Source organism: Neoarius graeffei, chromosome 15 (assembly GCF_027579695.1).
Source record: "Neoarius graeffei isolate fNeoGra1 chromosome 15, fNeoGra1.pri, whole genome shotgun sequence".
Classification (NCBI taxonomy): domain Eukaryota; kingdom Metazoa; phylum Chordata; class Actinopteri; order Siluriformes; family Ariidae; genus Neoarius; species Neoarius graeffei.
The window spans coordinates 73664334-73680948 of record NC_083583.1 but is presented as its reverse complement, the minus strand read 5'-3'; the positions used below and the strand labels follow the sequence as shown (position 1 = coordinate 73680948).

The 16615-nt window shown below is 44.6% G+C and overlaps 1 protein-coding gene across 2 annotated transcripts in view; it reads right to left on the bottom strand.

Moving 5' to 3' along the window:
- Positions 1-16615, bottom strand: part of prmt3 (protein arginine methyltransferase 3) — a 190591-nt gene that overhangs the window by 120748 nt on the left and 53228 nt on the right. For both annotated transcript variants that reach the window (XM_060941852.1, XM_060941853.1), the window contains exon 10: positions 3769-3868. In XM_060941852.1, the coding sequence (XP_060797835.1) occupies positions 3769-3868 (100 nt within the window). The remainder of the gene's footprint in view (positions 1-3768; positions 3869-16615) is intronic.

Genomic DNA, 16615 nt, shown 5'->3' with positions numbered 1-16615 from the left:
CATTCCATATTATATCAAAGCCAAATCAGCAACTATAGGGTGCAAATGTAGGTTAAAACAACTTGGTGATGTTTCTAAATTTATGAGTTATCCTCCAGCATGCTGTCAGAGCCTCAGGCAACAGGGCTCAGATGTGTCGACCTCATTTTCTCTATGTAAGGACATTCTTAGGTACAAACACCACAGTCAAACCCAGTGTATACATGTGCTTAATATAGAACAGGTAGAGTTCATGAACACTAAATGCACAATAATTTGTGTGCGCGCTGAGATCTGATGTTCATACTGACGTTCACACATTCAGCTGAGTGACTGTTGTATGCCAAACATGTCTTGGCTAATCAACTTGGCTCAGGGGGACACTATGCTGCTATGTATATTTCCTTTTTTTTTCCCCCCGTGTTTGTTTACACACACAGATGATTGTTATAACAACAACAAGATCATTACGATTCCGCTGCGAGAAGACGAGAGACGCAAAAGAATAAAATGAGGAGGACGCACTGCCACTCATTCACTGAAATTAAATACAACCCCAATTCCAAAAAAGTTGGGACAAAGTACAAATTGTAAATAAAAACGGAATGCAATGATGTGGAAGTTTCAAAAGTCCATATTTTATTCAGAATAGAACATAGATGACATATCAAATGCTTAAACTGAGAAAATGTATCATTTAAAGAGAAAAATTAGGTGATTTTAAATTTCATGACAACAACACATCTCAAAAAAGTTGGGACAAGGCCATGTTTACCACTGTGAGACATCCCCTTTTCTCTTTACAACAGTCTGTAAACGTCTGGGGACTGAGGAGACAAGTTGCTCAAGTTTAGGGATAGGAATGTTAACCCATTCTTGTCTAATGTAGGATTCTAGTTGCTCAACTGTCTTAGGTCTTTTTTGTCGTATCTTCCGTTTTATGATGCGCCAAATGTTTTCTATGGGTGAAAGATCTGGACTGCAGGCTGGCCAGTTCAGTACCCGGACCCTTCTTCTACACAGCCATGATGCTGTAATTGATGCAGTATGTGGTTTGGCATTGTCATGTTGGAAAATTCAAGGTCTTCCCTGAAAGAGACGTCGTCTGGATGGGAGCATATGTTGCTCTAGAACCTGGATATACCTTTCAGCATTGATGGGGTCTTTCCAGATGTGTAAGCTGCCCATGCCACACGCACTAATGCAACCCCATACCATCAGAGATGCAGGCTTCTGAACTGAGCGCTGATAACAACTTGGGTCGTCCTTCTCCTCTTTAGTCCGAATGACACGGCGTCCCTGATTTCCATAAAGAACTTCAAATTTTGATTCGTCTGACCACAGAACAGTTTTCCATTTTGCCACAGTCCATTTTAAATGAGCCTTGGCCCAGAGAAGACGTCTGCGCTTCTGGATCATGTTTAGATACGGCTTCTTCTTTGAACTATAGAGTTTTAGCTGGCAACGGCGGATGGCACGGTGAATTATGTTCACAGATAATGTTCTCTGGAAATATTCCTGAGCCCATTTTGTGATTTCCAATACAGAAGCATGCCTGTATGTGATGCAGTGCCGTCTAAGGGCCCGAAGATCACGGGCACCCAGTATGGTTTTCCGGCCTTGACCTTTACGCACAGAGATTCTTCCAGATTCTCTGAATCTTTTGATGATATTATGCACTGTAGATGATGATATGTTCAAACTCTTTGCAATTTTACACTGTCGAACTCCTTTCTGATATTGCTCCACTATTTGTCGGCGCAGAATTAGGGGGATTGGTGATCCTCTTCCCATCTTTACTTCTGAGAGCCGCTGCCACTCCAAGATGCTCTTTTTATACCCAGTCATGTTAATGACCTATTGCCAATTGACCTAATGTGTTGCAATTTGGTCGTCCAGCTGTTCCTTTTTTGTACCTTTAACTTTTCCAGCCTCTTATTGCCCCTGTCCCAACTTTTTTGAGATGTGTTGCTGTCATGAAATTTCAAATGAGCCAATATTTGGCATGAAATTTCAAAATGTCTCACTTTCGACATTTGATATGTTGTCTATGTTCTATTGTGAATACAATATCAGTTTTTGAGATTTGTAAATTATTGCATTCCGTTTTTATTTACAATTTGTACTTTGTCCCAACTTTTTGGGAAACGGGGTTGTATATCAAAAGACAATTCATGCTTTTCCAGCTTCGTTAAGAAAAGCTCAATGGAATGCATTAATCATAAAATCCATGTTTAAAGGAGAAGTAGTGAGAGAAATCAACTGAACATCATCCATCCATCAGCTGGTTCTACTACTGTTTTATATTCTTAGTTTATTCAAACTAAAAGGGTTTAGTGCACAATTTTATACTGTAAAAAATATGACTGTAATAATACAAGTCACAGTGCTACATGTACAGGAAGTTCAGTCTTTACTGCACATCAGTTTAAAATTCATTCTCACAATTTACTCAAAGGTCTTGGACTGTCGTCTACAACGAAACTGCATTCTGAGCACCGGACCAGTCGAAGTAACCATAATGGAAATATGTAGATGGGTGACAGAAAAGCTGGAGAACTGGATAAAGCCTTAAATCATGCCAAGTACCCAAGAAAAGGCTCTCGATTTTTTTTTCTTTTCTCCTTTTATTGTCATTGCTGTCTTTGTAAATGAAGGATGACTGTTTCACCAACTGATACGTTTAGATAAAAGTATTAGAATATAATCTCAGCAGACAGAAAGCTCCATGCGTGCGTGCATCTGTGTGTGTTTGTGATGACATCAGCATTCTGCAGACATTTTGTGAAACAAACGTTCCTTTTTTAATGCTTTGCATGCTGAAAAAAAACAAAACATGCAATTTGCAGTCACGGCTGTGAGACAGGGCGGCACGGTGGTGTAGTGGTTAGCGCTGTCGCCTCACAGCAAGAAGGTCCGGGTTCGAGCCCCGTGGCCGGCGAGGGCCTTTCTGTGCAGAGTTTGCATGTTCTCCCCGTGTCCGCGTGGGTTTCCTCCGGGTGCTCCGGTTTCCCCCACAGTCCAAAGACATGCAGGTTAGGTTAACTGGTGACTCTAAATTGAGCGTAGGTGTGAATGTGAGTGTGAATGGTTGTCTGTGTCTATGTGTCAGCCCTGTGATGACCTGGCGTCTTGTCCAGGGTGTACCCCGCCTTTCGCCCGTAGTCAGCTGGGATAGGCTCCAGCTTGCCTGCGACAGTTATTTATACTGTGTGTAAATAAATAAATAAATTTAAAAGGTGTGTAAGAAAGCGGGAAAGGAAAAAAGAAATAAATATCAGCATTAATCTCCAAACAGAAACAGCGCTTCTTCCTTTCACACTTATCAATGCCATGACTGCAGAAATAAGAAGTGATGGGACTTTCACAAAGTTATTAATGATCATGGAGTTTTGTGCCATTCTGCATTATGTGTGCCATCCTTCATCACTTTGTGACAGGCCACAACACAATTTCAATTTTCCTCATGATTGAGAGGGAGCGAGGCACAACGAGGGTCAAAACCTCACACTAAACTGAGATGGATTTAACCAACACCTGATATTCACTCCTCTGTTACTCTCCTCTGGGTTACCTGAAAGCAGAAAGGATGATGATAAATAAGAAAAGTGTTCTAAACTGTCTGAGTGAAGTCCGAAGACATCTTTTTGTGTCTTCGCGTCTGATAAAATAAACCCAGCTCTTGTTTGTGCACTTAAACTGGAAGAACATTTTGTTGTGTTGTGTGTCAGGATAGATGGTTTACGAAACAAAGTAAACAAAAAGGAGAGCTGATGCATCGTCACTCACCATCCACTCTGAAATAATGATGTCCACTTTCTCCACCGGAAGCTCCACTTCCTCCATCCGGCCTTTAATCAGCGTGATTGTGTCTTCGAGATGATTAGCTCTGGCAATCAACAAACGCAAACACATAAGTCAACAAATAAATGGGAGATAAAGGACATAACGGTGGCTCTTTTATGCTGTAGGGGCATTTTGTTGACAGGGAAGTTGCTGCAAATTAATACCAATTAGGGCTGTGCAATGTCCCCTTAATTGGCATCGACGATGTTTACAGTGCAAACATCGTGATGGACGATCATATCATGGGGGGGGGGGATTTTAATACCACATTATAAAATATTTTATTATTATTATTATTATAAGTATTAGATACTCATCCGAGGCTTTGGCACGTAAAGAAAAAAAAATTCCATTGCGCTGAGAATTGTGATACTATATCCCATAGCCTACTATCTCTTTAAATTTAGGCTAACTAATCTTCTATGTTTGATCTTCACGCCACAAAATCTGAGTTGAGGAAGAGATGGTGACAGAGATCGTTCCGTCGCTGTCAGGTGCTGCAACACCCGGTCCGTCACATGATGAAGGGGAGGAACCAGGTGACTGCGCCGCGGCAGTGCCTAAGAAAAAGAGAGGGTCTTTGGGCAGCCTTCTTGGGAAGAGAGCAGCAGCCAGAGCATCCACGCTTACTGATGAAGAAACGTCTGAGGCAGAAATGACCATGTACCTGCAGGAAATTGTCATTGATGGGGGGAGGACCCACTGATGTGGTGGAAAAGGAACGAGAAAAGACTTCCATTAATGGCAAGATTAGCACGTAAATATTTGTGCATATGCGCCACCAGTACTCCATCAGAACGAGTGTTCAGCACCGCGGGTAGTATAGTTACCCCAATCCGCAGCTCATTAAAACCAGGCAAAGTAAACATGCTAGTATTTTTGGCCAGAAACCTCGACATTTAAACATGGTGACCACTGCCTGCACTGTTAACCCATTAGGTTAAATTGCTTCGGACTGCCTGCGTTTTCTTGATTTTGATTTTTATTATTACTATCATGGGCGGCACGGTGGTGTAGTGGTTAGCGCTATCGCCTCACAGCAAGAAGGTCCGGGTTCGAGCCCCGTGGCCGGCGAGGGCCTTTCTGTGCGGAGTTTGCATGTTCTCCCCGTGTCCGCGTGGGTTTCCTCCGGGTGCTCCGGTTTCCCCCACAGTCCAAAGACATGCAGGTTAGGTTAACTGGTGACTCTAAATTGAGCGTAGGTGTGAATGCGAGTGTGAATGGTTGTCTGTGTCTATGTGTCAGCCCTGTGATGACCTGGCGACTTGTCCAGGGTGTACCCCGCCTTTCGCCCGTAGTCAGCTGGGATAGGCTCCAGCTTGCCTGCGACCCTGTAGAAGGATAAAGCGGCTAGAGATAATGAGATGAGATGATTATTACTATCATTGTTATTTATTTACTTGTTCTTGTATTAACGCAGGCTCTCTCGTTTTTTTATCGCTGTTCTTTGCTAACTGAGTCGACTTCATGAATATTCGGTAGCTTTAATTTCACTGTAAAAAGTTAATGCCCGGCTACGTTAAACTTTGTGAGCGCATTTCGTGCTGCGCACGTTCCGGTTCTCTTCGTCTTGATCGTTCATCTTTAAATAAATATATGTTTACAAAATCATGTTCATGACTATTTATTTTGTAGCATTTTTACAATACAAAGTTAATGCCTAAGCCTGGTTAATGCTAGCCTGGGAAATCCCATGCTGCTTTGTACAATCGTTCCGATCTGAAAAGACAGCATGAAAACTATGGTCTAAAGGCTCGCCTGAGTTAGGGAGCCAATCAGAGAGTGGGGAGGGGTGGAAAGACGGTGACGCGTACTACTCGACAAACGGAAGCTTGTAGTTTATTTGGGACTGTTTACGGATCACATTTAACATGGCGGCGAGCGATACGAACCAAACTTTCGATCAAGCTTTGTCTTGCACAAACGGCAGTAATCGTTCGGTGCCATTGTTTTCCTATTTTTGTTTTGCCTTCTCTTTCCGCCTCTTCGTCTTCTTCGTCGCTCTAACTACGTCACCGGGTACAACTGCCATGATTGGCCATGGGCTACGTATACGCCAAATGATAGACATTCGCAACGTCCAATAAACGGCCGTTGACAATCGTAAACCACACCTCCCCTACGAGAAATTCAATAGGCGGATTCCAGACCATATTTCACTTGTGATATGGTCTGGTGTTAACCAGACTAGGTTAATGCCTAATGCCTAAATTAAATTGCGTAGGCTACCGTTAAGCGCATGCTTGTGCGTTCCTGTTAGACTTGATTTGTTGTTCAGCCTCCTGTATCTTTTCACGAATACTGGTTCACAGAATCACCTTCATTCTTCCATTTGGTTTGACATTATGGCTTAGAGTGGACCATTTTGAGTCTGAAAGTAGGCCTATTTGCCAGATTAAAGTTATTTGACTTCTGCCGAAGTCTGCGCTTCACTGCCGTTTGATAAGGTGAAATATTTCCCGACTGTTAATAGTGGCTATTTGTTTGAACAACATGACAAATTTTACATTAAAAGTATAGTGTGGGCTAAAAAATGAAGTCAAAATTTATTATTAGTAGCATACTGTATTTGTGTAACCACATGTTATGTTCACTAGCACGTCCCTGCACCATAGCCTACGTGAACAAGCGGTAATAGGATATTACTTTATAATGATTTATATAATTATGTATTTATATATAATTATATGTTATATAAAATATTTGTATATTAAACAAAACTAACTAACTAAACTAACAAAAAACTAACTTTTTAGGTTAAATAGGCCCAGATGATATAGTATGCATGTTTATGACAGGAGGGGGCGTGGTATCACGATGGTGGCTCTCCATCGTGATGGATGACCACCATTGTCGATGGACGATGGCATCGTCTATCGGCACAGCCCTAATACCAATAGCATGTAACCTATGATTAGACATTATTCTGACGGGAGTCGTCTCCTCCAGGATGACAACATTCCCATCCACAGGGCATGACGGCTCGTTGAATGGTTTGATGATGCGGTGGGTAGCATTGCTGACTCACATCCCCCAGGTCCTGGGTTCAACCCTGAGCTAGAGCCCTGCACTCCTGCGGGAGACTCGCGGGACCCGATGCAAAGCAGTGCGGCGCGGGACAAATTTTGAAAGCTCACTGCGGGCGCGGGCGGGAGAGGAAGTGCACAATGCGGGCACGGGCAGGGGAGCTGCAGTCCCGCTAACTAAAAACGTGTTTAAAATAAAATTTATAAATTATTAATTTATGTCTATCATATATAATTTGTGCTGGATATTTTATTTGGCATTAATAAAAACATTTTAAGATGCCTAAATTTGCGGATGTGGTCTAATCTCGCGTACGTTTCCGATTCCTTTCCGCGCTTCCGTGTTTGAGATCTCCGATCATGGCAGAAGAGCAGAGCTCCTCTAGTGAAGCTCACAGTGCTTCAGAAGTAAGTGCTGCTTTAAAAACAGGTACATTTACCGTTAAAAAGTCGAGTCCTGAAATCAGACATTTGGAAGTCGTTCTCACTCGTGTACGACGCAGAGGGAAATCAGCTGCCCTTTGCTTGTTGTGATAAGTGCCAAAAGGTTCTGACATACAACGGCCATAAACCAGGTACATCAGGCCTGAATCGCCATGTATGCACTGTCTTAAATGGACAACAACTGTTGGAGTTCAGAGGGAACAACGCAAAAGTGACAGATGCGTTGAAGGCAAAGACCGTGGAGAAATGAGCTGATTTTGTTGCTGCGGACCGCCGCCTGTATGACGGCATCGCTGGTCGGGGATTAGTTCAGTTAGCCCAACACTTAGTTGACACGGCAGCCACAATAGGCAAATTCGATGTGCGACATATTCTGCCCCATCCAACAACTGTGTCACGTCATGTAGATGATAGGGCACTCAAATTTAGAAGAGCTGTTGTTGATGACATGAACAATGACAAGAACTTTCGTGAGAAATAACGCGAACGTCTGCATCATGCGGGATTTGCGGGCGGGAGCGGGACAAAATATGGCAGGCACGGGCGGGAGCGGGACTGAAAATTCTGTCCCGCGCAGACCTCTACCCTGAGCTCCGTTATGGTCTGTATGGGAGTTTGCATGTTCTGTTCATGTGCTGAGTGTTTCCAGGATTAGGTCACAGATAATCCAAATCCAGGCTGGGAAAACTTTGCACCTTCCACAGGAGACTTTAGTGTCAATGTTTATCTGAAATCTCCCCTGACTGATAATCAATGGTGGCCCTACTGGGACGATAAAGCTTGTGGTGAAATAGCCTTGATTGCAGAAGTCCCTTCACTACGACCAGGTCTCAATCCGCGAATAGGCTTTACATGCATAATGGAAGAGAATGTGACTGTGAACTCATGGAATTTATATAATCCAGTTTCATTATACGATGTGACGTAATTTCCATAGACTACGTTCAGACTGCACCCTGAAACGACCCATATCCGATTTTTTTGCCCATATGCGACCTGTATCCGATTTGTTATTGACAATCTGAACGACACAGATCCGATTTTTTTCACATGCGACCCAGGCCGCTTGGATATGTGGTCCTAATTCCGATGCATATCCGATATTTTCACATGCGACTGCAGTCTGACCGGACAGGTCGCATTCATGCGACCTACACGTCATCAACAAGAGACAAACGTCACTATTCTGCGTTGGCTAATCCCGCCTCTTTGGTGGAAACTTGAAGAGTGAGCTTTTTTTTTGTTTACGTATTACGTAGATGTGCTTATTACGTGTCAATTTGCGCATGCGGGACACTTTTGGGTCGTTTTCCGTTCATATTGGAGATCGCATACAAGTCTCATATAATTGGTAATGTGAACGGCCTAACAAAAAAATCCGATTTCACAACAAATCGGATATGGGTCGTTTCAGGTTGCAGTCTGAACGTAGTGATAGTTAACAACATCCAAAAATATGATAAAGGTGTAGTCTCATTTATGACATTTAATTCGGCTTAAGGCAATAGTTAAGTTTTAATTAAAGAATACACCTGTAAACCAAAGGAACAATTAGACACCCTGAATCATAAAAAATAAATAAATAAATAAATAAATTTTAAAAATCCCAAATATGCACAACCTTCCAGCAGTGGTCAAGTCTCCTGGTCTCCTAAAATATGTATAAAAACAAGCAGCACAAATACAGGGACATGCTGGAAAACATTTCACTGGTCTATGAAATGCATCAACTGAGAAAATCGGTGCTAATTACAGTCATTCAGCTCAGTCTGACATGAGTGCCAATTTATTCCAATTACATACACGCGTGCCATAATCCAGCAAAGACTCCTCCTGTGACCTTTGGCAGCCCTGAACCTACGTGTGTTAAGCTGTAATAATGATCCTTTACGCATGTGTATCAATCTCCCTCCACACTCCATTATAATGACAGCTAATGTTAGCAAGGACAGGGGCATTATTCAAGGCCGCTGTGTGTGTGCGCGCAAGAGAGAGAGAGAGAGCGAGAGTGTATTTCTGTCCCAGCTGATCTTTATCCTCACACTATCACACACTCCAGAAATCCGCACTCCCCCCGGCGAGATTGGGGGGGACACTGTAATCTCATTACTACAGGACAATGGCAGCTACAGGACAGAGTGGGGAGAGAGAGAGAGAGAGAGAGAGAGAGAGAGAGAGAGAGAGAGAGAGAGAGAGCTCTCAACACCTCACTTTTCTTTTTTGAACACTCAGGAATCAGGGTTGTGGGTTGAGCGATACAACACAAAAGGGTTTATGTGTTAAGTCACACTGAAGTGCTGCTAGAGAGAGTGCGTCCGATTATAGACTAAACAAAAGCCCCTTTCACAGATGAAATCCATTACTGTATGAGGTAAAAACAACACGGAATAGATAATGAATTTTTATTCCTCTTCAGTCTTCCATAACGGAAACGTAACGGATACCATATATTTCCACTTGACTGTATTTAACGGAATGCTGTGAACATTGCCAGACTGGATATGACGTATAATTCACGGGGCAGCGAGTCCATTGTGGTGTAAAGCCCAAACTGATACCCTGTCCACACTAGAGATTTTGTACCGATACGAAACTACTTTCGTACCGCAACACCTGTCCACACTAGCAACTATACCGGTACTGTAGCGGTATAACTGTATCGGTACGAAACCCACAAATGTATGGGTTTCGTACCGGTACAGTACCGGTGCTGTAGCGCTTCGCTGTAGTGTGGACCGATGAAGCGATTCTGTATCGATACAAATATAATGCGCATGCGCAATGAACCATTCCTACGTCTTCCGGGTTATTCATACAATACAATACGCCCGCGCTTTCCAGCTGTAAATAAAACGTCAAAATGGCTCAAAATGACCGTGGAGCTACATGGAGCAAAGAATGGGGTGAGAAAGGGAGAGGGGGAGGTGGGAGGGAAGGGGAAAGAGGGAGGAAGAAAGGAGGAAGAGGGGAAAAGGGAGAGAAAGGGAGGGGGAGAGAAGGAAAGAGGGAGAAAGGGAGGGGAAGAGAAGGAAAGAGGGAGAAAGGGAGGGGAAGAGAAGGGAAGAGGGAGAAAGGGAGGGGAAGAGAAGGAAAGAGGGAGAAAGGGAGGGGAAGAGAAGGAAAGAGGGAGAAAGGGAGGGGAAGAGAAGGAAAGAGGGAGAAAGGGAGGGGAAGAGAAGGGAAGAGGGAGAAAGGGAGGGGAAGAGAAGGAAAGAGGGAGAAAGGGAGGGGAAGAGGGAGAAAGGGAAGGGAAGAGAAGGGAAGAGGGAGAAAGGGAGGGGAAGAGAAGGGAAGAGGGAGAAAGGGAAGGGAAGAGGGAGAAAGGGAGGGGAAGAGGGAGAAAGGGAGGGGAAGAGAAGGGAAGAGGGAAAAGGGAGGGGAAGAGAAGGAAAGAGGGAAAAGGGAGGGGAAGAGAAGGAAAGAGGGAGAAAGGGAGGGGAAGAGAAGGAAAGAGGGAGAAAGGGACGGGAAGAGAAGGAAAGAGGGAGGAAGGGAAGGGAAGAGAAGGGAAGAGGGAGAAAGGGAAGGGAAGAGAAGGAAAGAGGGAGAAAGGGAAGGGAAGAGAAGGGAAGAGGGAGAAAGGGAGGGGAAGAGAAGGAAAGAGGGAGAAAGGGAGGGGAAGAGAAGGGAAGAGGGAGAAAGGGAAGGGAAGAGAAGGAAAGAGGGAGAAAGGGAGGGGAAGAGAAGGAAAGAGGGAGAAAGGGAAGGGAAGAGAAGGAAAGAGGGAGAAAGGGAAGGGAAGGGAAGAGGGAGAAAGGGAGGGGAAGAGAAGGGAAGAGGGAGAAAGAGAGGGGAAGAGAAGGAAAGAGGGAGAAAGGGAGGGGAAGAGAAGGAAAGAGGGAGAAAGGGAGGGGAAGAGGGAGAAAGGGAAGGGAAGAGGGAGAAAGGGAGGGGAAGAGAAGGGAAGAGGGAGAAAGGGAGGGGAAGAGAAGGGAAGAGGGAGAAAGGGAAGGGAAGAGAAGAGGGAGAAAGGGAGGGGAAGAGAAGGAAAGAGGGAGAAAGGGAGGGGAAGAGAAGGAAAGAGGGAGAAAGGGAAGGGAAGAGAAGGGAAGAGGGAGAAAGGGAGGGGAAGAGGGAGAAAGGGAAGGGAAGAGAAGGGAAGAGGGAGAAAGGGAGGGGAAGAGAAGGGAAGAGGGAGAAAGGGAGGGGAAGAGAAGGAAAGAGGGAGAAAGGGAGGGGAAGAGAAGGGAAGAGGGAGAAAGGGAGGGGAAGAGAAGGGAAGAGGGAGAAAGGGAGGGGAAGAGAAGGAAAGAGGGAGAAAGGGAGGGGAAGAGAAGGAAAGAGGGAGAAAGGGAAGGGAAGAGAAGGGAAGAGGGAGAAAGGGAGGGGAAGAGGGAGAAAGGGAAGGGAAGAGAAGGGAAGAGGGAGAAAGGGAGGGGAAGAGAAGGGAAGAGGGAGAAAGGGAGGGGAAGAGAAGGAAAGAGGGAGAAAGGGAGGGGAAGAGAAGGGAAGAGGGAGAAAGGGAGGGGAAGAGAAGGAAAGAGGGAGAAAGGGAGGGGAAGAGAAGGAAAGAGGGAGAAAGGGAAGGGAAGGGAAGAGGGAGAAAGGGAGGGGAAGAGAAGGAAAGAGGGAGAAAGGGAAGGGAAGAGAAGGGAAGAGGGAGAAAGGGAGGGGAAGAGGGAGAAAGGGAAGGGAAGAGAAGGGAAGAGGGAGAAAGGGAGGGGAAGAGAAGGGAAGAGGGAGAAAGAGAGGGGAAGAGAAGGAAAGAGGGAGAAAGGGAGGGGAAGAGAAGGAAAGAGGGAGAAAGGGAGGGGAAGAGGGAGAAAGGGAAGGGAAGAGGGAGAAAGGGAGGGGAAGAGAAGGGAAGAGGGAGAAAGGGAGGGGAAGAGAAGGGAAGAGGGAGAAAGGGAAGGGAAGAGAAGAGGGAGAAAGGGAGGGGAAGAGAAGGAAAGAGGGAGAAAGGGAGGGGAAGAGAAGGAAAGAGGGAGAAAGGGAAGGGAAGAGAAGGGAAGAGGGAGAAAGGGAGGGGAAGAGGGAGAAAGGGAAGGGAAGAGAAGGGAAGAGGGAGAAAGGGAGGGGAAGAGAAGGGAAGAGGGAGAAAGGGAGGGGAAGAGGGAGAAAGGGAAGGGAAGAGGGAGAAAGGGAGGGGAAGAGAAGGGAAGAGGGAGAAAGGGAGGGGAAGAGAAGGGAAGAGGGAGAAAGGGAAGGGAAGAGAAGAGGGAGAAAGGGAGGGGAAGAGAAGGAAAGAGGGAGAAAGGGAGGGGAAGAGAAGGAAAGAGGGAGAAAGGGAAGGGAAGAGAAGGGAAGAGGGAGAAAGGGAGGGGAAGAGGGAGAAAGGGAAGGGAAGAGAAGGGAAGAGGGAGAAAGGGAGGGGAAGAGAAGGGAAGAGGGAGAAAGGGAGGGGAAGAGAAGGAAAGAGGGAGAAAGGGAGGGGAAGAGAAGGGAAGAGGGAGAAAGGGAGGGGAAGAGAAGGGAAGAGGGAGAAAGGGAAGGGAAGAGAAGGGAAGAGGGAGAAAGGGAGGGGAAGAGAAGGGAAGAGGGAGAAAGGGAGGGGAAGAGAAGGAAAGAGGGAGAAAGGGAGGGGAAGAGAAGGGAAGAGGGAGAAAGGGAGGTGAAGAGAAGGGAAGAGGGAGAAAGGGAGGGGAAGAGAAGGAAAGAGGGAGAAAGGGAGGGGAAGAGAAGGAAAGAGGGAGAAAGGGAAGGGAAGAGAAGGAAAGAGGGAGAAAGGGAAGGGAAGGGAAGAGGGAGAAAGGGAGGGGAAGAGAAGGAAAGAGGGAGAAAGGGAGGGGGGAGAAAGCGAGATTCGTTTTCTTTGTTTCTTTCTCAACTGCCTCGCGCGCTTTATACGATTCGACTGAATAAATGACCACCAGAAATACAGACTGTACACTGACAACAAAAAGCACACACGCTGTTTCATCCACCATATTCTCGGAAGGAAGTTACTCGGTAACCACGGAAACATTTCGCGCACGCGCATTCCAACTACCATGAAAGAAAACCGCAAACATTTCTCGCTAGTGTGGACAGATGCACTAAACTGTACCGCTATACTTTGTATCGATACAGTTATACCACTATCGTACCGGTATAAGTGTGAACACAGCGTTGGATAGTTAACAACATGGCACGAGTTGTGCTGCAACACGGCTCTGCTGAGAGAGTCTCTTCCTGTTTCTGAACATTTGTTTTGTTCAAGCAAAGATTATTTATAACATTTTTGCTTATACAGTGGAACTGCCGTATTCACTGACTCAGTGTTCAAACATGATACCCTCGAACTACAATTCCCACATAACCTTTAACCACACACGCCTGCTTTCACGGCCCCTTATTGCTCGCCTGATTTCAGAATCAGAATCACTTTATAAATCCCCGGAGGGAAATTCAAAATTGCAACCAAGTTCCTGAATCAAGGAAGAAGTAAATATGTCTAAAAATAGAAGATAAAATAGTCCTTAAAAAAGAATAAATAAAAATAAAATAAATTTAAATAAAAGTTCAATAACTTAAAGGGCTGATGACACGAACATGACTCTATGCAATTTCTTAAATAAACTATACAACATGGCAAACATGTTAGATTTCTGTTATAATTACGTGAAAAGAAGCTGTTGTTACGCGAATATCCAACTTTTAATTGCACAGCGCAAGAAAACTGGGTCCGTGGCTCGCGGCCATGTTGTGACGTCAGCGGGAGAACACGCTGCGGTTCACTGGCTGTTCTACTCTGGTTCTACTCAATGGAAATGGCGCATGAAAACGCCAGTGAACTCTCTAGTGCTAGCTCTTCCTCTTCTGGGAGTCTAGAATTGTGTTGATCTCTTCCGAATAGAATCTATGATAGCCTACCCTCTTTACCCTTTGCCTCTCGTTGCTAGGCGGCAGTTACATGAAAGCCGCAAGCTTTCACAAGCAAATACATGACTGATATCACGCCGACTTTATGATTACATTTATGATTATCATGTAGAATCTATAGCTCTACGTACCTTTATCTTATGTCGTTTCACAACACATGTTCTGACAGGAGGACTGTCTTTGGATCCAGCATAGCTACTAGTAGACCCCCTCCAGAATGCTGGCAGTGTTGCCAGATTGGGAGGTTTCCCGCCCAGTTGGGCGGTTTCAAGTGCATTTTGGTGGGTTTTGAACATATTTTGGGCTGGAAAATGTCAGCAGTATCTGATACTGCTGACGTTTTCCAGTCCAAAATATGTTCAAAACCCACCAAAATGCACTTGAAACCGCCCAACTGGGCGGGAAACCTCCCAATCTGGCAACACTGTGTAGGCACTGCTGATGGTAGCAGCACACGTTTGTGCTGAACTGAACACCCAAGAGATTCTTTTAAGCTGGGAAGGGTGTCAAAACAATCCAAATCGAAGTGTTCAGAGCACAGGACGGATGTTGGTGAGGGCTCCCACTTGTCACGAGTGCGCCTGACTTGCTTCACCCACTTCGCATGCAGCTCGGGATCTCTGGGAAACTTGAATAAACTTACCCCATCCTTGTGGGTTTTGGAGCAAAAGCCGGCAACACAACGCGAAGACATAATAACTATATAATGTATAATAATGTCTAATAAAAATACTAATAATGATAAACTGAACACCTGTCGCATCAACAACAAACTAGTAAGTTAGGAGGAAGGTTCTTTCGCTGACGTCATATAGCTCCTCCTCCTCCTCTTTCGTCTCCTGGGTGCTGCAGCCCCGTCAAATTTGCCCAAATAGCCGCGTTTTTTATCATAACTTGTAAAATAAGCGCCTTCGTGAATTAATATATGGATCATCGGGAATTACTTTTTATGTTATAAAACATCGCCAAAGATGTCAAAAACGTGTCATCAGCACTTTAAGTAAAAGCAAAATGAAGTGATTTTACAGTTAGGTCCATAAATAGACAACATTTTTCTAATTTTGGTTCTGTACATTACCACAATGAATTTTGAACAAAACAATTCAGATGCAGTTGAAGTTCAGACTTTCAGCTTTAATTCAGTGGGTTGAACAAAATGATTGCATAAAAATGTGAGGAACTAAAGCATTTTTTAAACACAATCCCTTCATTTCAGGGGCTCAAAAGTAATTGGACAAATTAAATAATTGTAAATAAAATGTTCATTTCTAATACTTGGTTGAAAACCCTTTGTTGGCAATGACTGCCTGAAGTCTTGAACTCATGGACATCACCAGACGCTGTGTTTCCTCCTTTTTAATGCTCTGCCAGGCTTACTGCAGCAGTTTTCAGTTGCTGTTTGTTTGTGGGCCTTTCTGTCTGAAGTTTAGTCTTTAACAAGTGAAATGCTGCTCAGTTGGGTTGAGATCAGGTGACTGACTTGGCCATTCAAGAATATTCCACTTCTTTGCTTTAATAAACTCCTGGGTTGCTTTGGCTTTATGTTTTGGGTCACTGTCCATCTGTATTATGAAACGCCGACCAATCAGTTTGGCTGGATTTGAGCACACAGTATGTCTCTGAATACCTCAGAATTCATCCGGCTGCTTCTGTCCTGTGTCACATCATCAATAAACACTAGTGACCCAGTGCCACTGGCAGCCATGCATGCCCAAGCCATCACACTGCCTCCGCCGTGTTTTACAGATGATGTGGTATGCTTTGGATCATGAGCTGTACCATGCCTTCGCCATACTTTTTTCTTTCCATCATTCTGGTAGAGGTTGATCTTGGTTTCATCTGTCCAAAGAATGCTCTTCCAGAACTGTGCTGGCTTTTTTAGATGCTTTTTAGCAAAGTCCAATCTAGCCTTTTTATTCTTGAGGCTTATGAGTGGCTTGCACCGTGCAGTGAACCCTCTGTATTTACTTTCATACAGTCTTCTCTTTATGGTAGATTTGGATATTGATACGCCTACCTCCTGGAGAGTGTTGTTCACTTGGTTGGCTGTTGTAAAGCGGTTTCTCTTCACCATGGAAATTATTCTGCGATCATCCACCACTGTTGTCTTCTGTGAGTGTCCAGGTCTTTTTGCATTGATGAGTTCACCAGTGCTTTCTTTCTTTCTCAGGATGTACCAAACTGTAGATTTTGCCACTCCTAATATTGTAGCAATTTCTCGGATGGGTTTTTTCTGTTTTCGCAGCTTAAGGATGGCTTGTTTCACCTGCATGGAGAGCTCCTTTGACCGCATGTTTTCTTCACAGCAAAATCTTCCAAATGCAAGCACCACACCTCAAATCAACTCCAGGCCTTTTATCTGCTTAATTGAGAATGACATAATGAAGGAATTTCCCACACCTGCCCATGAAATAGCCTTTGAGTCAATTGTCCAATTACTTTTGGTCCCTTTAAAAACAGGGTGGCACATGTTAAGGAGCTGAAACTCCTAAACCCTTCATCCAATTTTAATGTGGATT